The sequence below is a fragment of the Crocuta crocuta genome, unplaced genomic scaffold (genome assembly GCF_008692635.1).
Source record: "Crocuta crocuta isolate KB4526 unplaced genomic scaffold, BGI_CrCroc_1.0 scaffold152, whole genome shotgun sequence".
In the NCBI taxonomy this organism is placed as follows: Eukaryota; Metazoa; Chordata; class Mammalia; order Carnivora; family Hyaenidae; genus Crocuta; species Crocuta crocuta.
Window position 1 is genome coordinate 4,544,721 of NW_027528798.1, and position 6,382 is coordinate 4,551,102.

General features: G+C 59.4%; 2 protein-coding genes across 4 annotated transcripts in view; one reads left to right on the forward strand and one right to left on the reverse strand.

The window, feature by feature from the left end:
* Positions 1-3,720, forward strand: part of CARMIL2 (capping protein regulator and myosin 1 linker 2) — an 11,743-nt gene extending 8,023 nt beyond the window's left edge. Inside the window, 10 exon segments of the mRNA XM_077755603.1 lie at positions 1-153; positions 1,020-1,120; positions 1,203-1,572; positions 1,655-1,777; positions 2,315-2,351; positions 2,501-2,572; positions 2,654-2,875; positions 3,011-3,091; positions 3,406-3,483; positions 3,571-3,720. The exon segment at positions 1-153 is cut by the window's left edge and continues 9 nt beyond it. Coding sequence (XP_077611729.1) covers positions 1-153; positions 1,020-1,120; positions 1,203-1,572; positions 1,655-1,777; positions 2,315-2,351; positions 2,501-2,572; positions 2,654-2,875; positions 3,011-3,091; positions 3,406-3,483; positions 3,571-3,668 — 1,335 coding nt within the window. The 3' untranslated portion in view covers positions 3,669-3,720.
* A 7-nt stretch (positions 3,721-3,727) lies between these two features.
* The window catches only part of ACD (ACD shelterin complex subunit and telomerase recruitment factor), a 2,798-nt gene continuing 143 nt past the window's right edge, over positions 3,728-6,382 (reverse strand). The window contains exons 2-13 of one of the 3 annotated variants that reach the window (XM_077755606.1): positions 6,281-6,371; positions 6,052-6,188; positions 5,825-5,918; positions 5,661-5,737; positions 5,491-5,535; positions 5,345-5,379; positions 5,061-5,212; positions 4,898-4,982; positions 4,722-4,802; positions 4,181-4,554; positions 3,960-4,081; positions 3,728-3,879 (exon numbers count right to left, since the gene is read on the reverse strand). In XM_077755606.1, coding sequence (XP_077611732.1) covers positions 3,801-3,879; positions 3,960-4,081; positions 4,181-4,554; positions 4,722-4,802; positions 4,898-4,982; positions 5,061-5,212; positions 5,345-5,379; positions 5,491-5,535; positions 5,661-5,737; positions 5,825-5,918; positions 6,052-6,188; positions 6,281-6,371 — 1,372 coding nt within the window. In that variant the 3' untranslated portion in view covers positions 3,728-3,800. Of the gene's footprint in view, positions 3,880-3,959; positions 4,082-4,180; positions 4,555-4,721; positions 4,803-4,882; positions 4,983-5,060; positions 5,213-5,344; positions 5,380-5,490; positions 5,536-5,660; positions 5,738-5,824; positions 5,919-6,051; positions 6,189-6,280; positions 6,380-6,382 lie in introns of those variants that run through there. The other 2 variants (XM_077755604.1, XM_077755607.1) reach the window with 2 other exon arrangements.

Here is a 6,382-nt window from a genome sequence, read left to right on the forward strand (position 1 = left end):
GGCTCTCCCAGCCCCGCCACCCCGGGTCCCCAGGCCGGCCCACTGCCTCGCATGGACCTACCACCCGCTGGGCAACCCCTGCGCCATCCGACCCGGGCCCGGCCGCGGCCGCGGCGCCAGCACCACCACCGTCCGCCACCGGGGGGCCCTCAGGTGAGTACCCTTCCCCCATTCCAGAGCTGGTGGAATTGGGGGGTCACGGTGCCTCATTTGCTTCTCAGGAGAGAAGCAGCTAGGGAGGTGGGTTGTTAAGGGGCCCAAGAGTAACTGGGTCGTGCTGCTGTATCTTGGCTTATTCCTGGACACCCCTTCCCTAGGCCATTCCCATGCAGGGTCATGAGTGTGTGGATTTCATTTGGGGTACATCTCAGTTTAGGACTGCATCTTAGGTTGGCCCTGTGCACAAATGGATGTGAGAAAGAGGGTGTCCATCTTACCCTCCCTCTCCCAGGGTTACTGAAAGATCCTGGGCCCCCTGGCTGTGGGGACAATCCTGCAGCTACTGCACATCCAGTAGCTGTTTGTGGGGAGATGTTATGAGTGGGCTGGGTACTTGTGAGGGCAGTGGACACAGGGCAGAAGGCAGGCAGGAGTTGGCTTGAGTACCCCCAGGAGGGTCTGACGCAGCAGCAGGAGCCGCTGAGCTGCCAGCAGGCCCGGTGGGGTGGGGGTGGAGGGTACTGCAGGGAGCTGTTTGGAGCAGAGGGGGTAGCAAATGGGAACACGTGACTCAGGAGCCTGTGGGTTCTAGCCTGCTGGTGACAGGATGGTTTAGGGTGTTGATACTCTATGGGACAAGAACAGGTGTGGGCTGGGTGTGGGTGTCCAGGGCCAGCTTCTGGTTAGGGGGGGTATGTGAAACCACCTCTGCCCACCAGTTGGACAGCAGGAATGTTTGTCAGTAGCCTCCTAGGGTCACTCCAACTCCCAGGCGCAGGAGTTGCCCAGGCGAGGCTGCTCATCAAAGGATGCAGAGAATTTATGGTTGTGCTCAGTCCTCACCCTATGGTGTCCCCCAGGTGCCCCCAGCCCTGCCGCAGGAAGGGAATGGGCTCAGTGCCCGCGTGGATGAAGGCGTGGAGGAATTCTTCTCTAAAAGGCTGATCCAGCAGGATCGCCTGTGAGTGAGGGGCAGTTGTAGGGGGTGGGAGAGGGTGGGATGTTCTGTCTTACTTGCCACTCACTGCTAGTTGTTCCCACAGCTGGGTCCCTGAAGAGGACTCGGCCAACGAAGCGGGTACCACCCCTGTCCCCCGCACACTGCGAAAGAAGCTGGGTACCCTGTTTGCCTTCAAGAAGCCTCGTTCAACCCGGGGGCCACGGCCGGACCTAGAGACCAGCCCTGGGGCAGCTCCCCGGACTCGAAAGACCACACTTGGAGACCTGTTGCGGCCACCATCCCGTCCTGGCCGGGGAGACGAGCCTGCTGGAGCTGAGGGGGCCACTAGCAGCCCAGACCCGGGCCGCAGGAGCCGGCCTCGCTACACTCGGGAAAACAAGGCCCATTCGATGATACTACTACCTGCTGAGGAGGAGGAGGAGGAGGAAACGTTGAGCTCCAGACCTGACAAGGTAGGCCTGGTGACAAGGGGTGAGGGGTCTGCTAGGACTGAGGGAGTGGGCTCTCTCCCAACTTGGGCTTCTGTGTCCTCAGCGGCGGCCCCTGGAGCGGGGAGACACAGAGCTGGCCCCATCTTTTGAACAGCGGGTACAAGTGATGCTGCAAAGGATCGGTGTGAGCAGAGGCAGCGGGAGTGCTGAAGGCAAGAGGAAGCAAGTAAGTTGGGAGGGACACAAGTGCAAAGTGAGGGGGCAGGTGACATGTGGCATTCTGTGGGTGACATATGTGACCAGAAGGAGGCTCATGACACACAGACGGCTCTGTCAGTTCCACCCCCTCCTCCTCAGAATAGTCATCAGAGTCCACCTTTCTTCCTTCTTGGCTTCAGTCCTGGCCCCTGCTATTTGTTCCTAGGAGCTGGGGTGGTCCTTTCTCTATAGATCTAACAGAACTCTGACCTTGTCACCTGCATTTGAAACAGCAAGTCCTCCAGGGACTTCCTTTCAAGACACTGCCATGCCTCCTAACCCTGCACCAAGGCCTCAGTCCTGGTCACTTCTTTCATCTCAGCCACACGTTCTTGTGTCAGGAACTCCTCCCTGGCTACTTCTAGCCTCCCCTCACCACCCGTGGGTTACATGATCCCTCTTCATCCATCCCTGCATCTCCTGGTGGGCATTTAGTAGTGGTTACAAGCACAAGGCTAGAGTGAACGCAGGACAGAACTGAGCTCGACTTCCCTATTTCCTACAGAGCAAGGATGGAGAGATCAAGAAGGCTGGCTCGGATGGTAAGTGGGACCCTGCACTTGGTGAAGGAGTTGTCCTTAGATACAGTCCCCAAGGTACTTGCTATTCTGGGGGAAGAGGAAAAGAGGCCAGGTTTTTCTTCCCCGCACTCCCAAGAGCTGGTGCCTGAACCTCCAGCCCCACCTTGCAGGTGACATTATGGACAGTTCTGCAGAGGCCCCTCCCATCTCAATCAAGTCCCGCACCCACTCCGTGTCGGCAGGTGAGTAAGGGCCACTGTGCTGGGGGACATGCAAAGATAGGCAGGAGACCACCGGTTAGGCTCATACCCTTCTCGCTGCAGACCCCTCGTGCCGACCTGGTCCAGGGGGCCAAGGTCCTGAGTCCACCACCTGGAAGACACTAGGACAGCAGCTGAATGCAGAGCTGCGGGGCCGTGGTTGGGGACAACAGGATGGTCCAGGCCCCCCCTCCCCTTGTCCCAGCCCCAGTCTACGAAGAACCAGCCCTTCCCCAGACAGTCTGGGCCTCCCGGAGGACCCTTGCTTGGGCCCCAGGAATGAAGGTAAACAGGCAGGCACCTAGCCCCCCCCCCCCAATACTGGGCTGGGGACCCTGACGGTGGAGGGGGAGGCAAGGGCTGGAGTGGGGACAGCTGTTGAGACCATACCCTGATACCCATACCCTTGGCTTCCCCCAGATGGCCAGCTGAGGCCGAGGCCCCTCTCGGCAGGGCGACGAGCAGTATCTGTGCATGAGGACCAGCTCCAGGCCCCTGCTGGTGAGGGGGGCCACCTCCCTGTGTGCCTGAGTGCAGGAGGAGAGGGGGAGGGGGGCCCAGTGGTGTAAGGGGTTGAGAAATTAGGGAGCCAGAAGGCCAGGAGCAAGGGTCTGACAAGCCCTTCCTGGTAGCCCTGGCTCCACCTCCAGGAGAATAGCTTTTGCCAGGGATGGGAGGATGCAGGGGAAGCGAGGGCCTCAGAAGGCAACAGGGTGTGCTTACGCACACACACTGGCGGTGGGAAAGAAGGCTTGGGGACAGGCAGCAAGCCCATAGTAACCTCCTCCCCCGCCAAGTGTTTCTGTATCTTTCAGAACGGCCCCTGCGGCTGCAGCGTTCCCCTGTTCTCAAGCGGAGGCCAAAGCTTGAAGCACCCTCATCTCCAAGCCTAGGTGAGAGGAAGCTAGGGCCAGCTGGGAGGTGGCAGGACTGCTCAGTCCAGTCCTGATCCCTCCTCTCCCTTCCTCCTTCTCTTGCAGCCCAACCTCTGCCCCCACAGCCTACAGAGCCCTCCAGCCCTGAGCAGAACCCACCCTCCCCAGCCACAGACCAAAGAGGCGGCGGGCCCAACCCCTGACCCTCTCCTTTTCCTGCCGCATGAGATTATTTTATTAAAAAACTCAAAGGAAGCAGCAGTGTGGAGCACTATTGGTCTATCCCCAGTCATGGACCCGTGCGCACACGTCTTCCCACTTGTTCACTTGACTCCTCACACCTGGGTGAGCTCAGATTCCAGCTGTGGCTCCATCAGAAAGTGCAAGGCCCAGGCCACAAGCTGGGGAGGGAGCCTGGGAAGAGAACAATGGCTGTAGGTCAATGGAGATTGGGCCTAGTGGTTAAAAGAGTGGGGGCAGCCCCACGCACTCACCTGACAGCTTGGACCTGGGCACAGAGGGAGGTGCAGGGTGGCTCATACTCATATTGGAAGGCAGAACCATCACGATGCTTCTTTGGAGGGTCCTGAGAGTGGTGTGGTATCTGGAGAGGGGCCTACAAGGACCCCTAACCCGATCTAAGGCTACTCCCCATCCCCACTCCACCCAAGACCCATCCCATTCTACTATCCAGTTAAAGAGAGACTATGCTCACCCAAACAGGGCTGGACTCCAAGGCTCCCATGGTGGTTTTTGTCCTTGGAGACTGCTGCCAGTTCTTGGGGGGCAATCCTAGCTCCTTGAACTCCAAGCTAGGTTTCTGGGCCCTGGTCACAATGGCCTGATGTGGACTGGGTACATGACCAAGGGGCGAGAGACTTGGTGTGCAGCTCAGGAGGGGGGAGCTGGGTCCATGGCAAGGGTGTATGGAACTAGGGGGCAGGGGGCCAGGGTTTGAACAGATGGCCGGCACAGCCTGGGAGCTGCCCTTTTGCATTGGGTCTGAAGCAACCAAGGACAGGGCAGGCAGAAGGCTGATGCTGGCACCGCTTTCCTCAGAGGACAGGTGGCCGGGTAAAGCAGGGGTTCCTAGAAAGGAGGGCACCGACTGTGGGCACAGACCTCTCAGCTCAGTGGCTCGTGAGCTTAGGCAGGCCTACAGGGATTGTGGTCACCCCCCACCTGGCTGTGCAACCTTCTGCAGCAGGCTGGGAACCTGGCTAATAGCAGTGAGTGTGGCCTGAGCAGCACCTTACCTGAAGACGTAGATGAAGAAGAAGAGATCAGGGTCAGTGATAGGTCTTCCAAAGCTGGATCTGGTGGGGGCAACTCAGGGCCTGAGGGTCAAGGGGAGCTTATTAGCACTGTAGGCACTGGGTCCCCAGGTACTCCCATCTTGACCTCCAGTCCTCCTTACCCTGCGTCCTCTGACCTGGGCCTAGAGAAGTCAGAACTCGCTGGTCATTCTCAGAGATGTGCAGCCATGAGCTGGGGACAGTGTACACAGCTTCTCCTCCCTGTGGGGCATAAACTCTCAGCCTAGCCCTTGCCCAATTCCTCGCCCTGACATTACCCAAGGGGAGGCCCAGACTGACCGTGGTCCTATGGTGGGAGGAGGCCCAGCGAGTAAGAGGGGGTGCTGTGTAAGCGCCTGCCAGTGTCAGACAGCTCTCAGCCAGGTGCACTAATGCCCCCCGATGCTCCTGGTCCTCCTGCACCTCATCCAGAAGTTGGGACAGTGAAAGGCCTGAGGGCAGGGGACCAGAAGATGGGCCAAAACTTAAGGAGGAGTAAAGGTAGGGTGGGCAGGCGGAAGAGCTTACTAAAGAAGAGGTAATGGTCAGGGAGTTAGGGTCACTGGTCAACCCCTATTAAGTACCTGCACTGGGGGAGACGGACTCTGAAAGATGCTCCCTGTAGAAACAGAGAGGACAAGCCTGAGGAACAATCCTGAGGCCTGTCTACACAAATTTGCCATCCCCTGACAGGGCCACACTTGACCCCAGAGCCCAACCCTATACTCACTCCAGACAGTCACAGAGCTTTTTCTGCACATCCGCGTCCTGGTTGCTGGAGGGAAAAAGGAGGGTGGTAGGCAAAGTGGTTACCAGCCGCCTAAGCCGTCCAAAAGATCAACACCAACAGCAGCGAGGCCTGAGTAGGGAGAACAGCTGATGGGTGGAGGCAACACTTACCAACCAATCACCCGTTCCCGGGGCTGCTCGGTGGGTAGCAGGCTAAACTGGTTCACCTGAAGGTAGAACTCCGCCGGCTGAAGGATTGAGTTCAGGGACGAGGCTTAGGAGTTGTCACAAAGAGTCAGGCTCATTAACCCACCCAAACCAGCCTCACAACTCACCGCGCCGCCCTCGGGGACTTGGATGCGGACCCCGCAATCCTGCAGTAGCAGCAGCCGGCCTTCTGCCCCTCGGAAGCCGAACTCCTTCTCCTCCCTGCGGCAAGCACAACACTAGGCCGCCATAACCCGTTGGAACACAGCCCAGCCCGCCTGAGGCCCGCCCACCTCCGCCTCGCGCTCTCCCCCTAGACTCCCGATTTCCCCCGACCCTGCGTCTCCTCTCTCACCAATTCGAGGCGTCCAGGGCTTCCCACGTCATTAAGCACCGGACACTGTGGGTCCCGTCAGACACAAGCAGTGCGGCCGCGATATCAGACGATTCACGGGCTCGGGACGGGCCCGAAGCCTCGACCTCTCGTAGCACCTGACGGCGTCGACCGGCATCAATCCCACCGCCCTCGGGCCCTCCCTGCCCTGGTCTCTGAGCCGTGAAAAGGGTGTGGGAGGGAGGCTCACCTCGAGCAGCTGCCCCGCCTGCGGACTTGAGAGTGCACCTGACCCCAGGACCAGCTCTCGAATCCAGGGCCGCAGGACCAAGCTCCCCGAGCCTGCCATTCC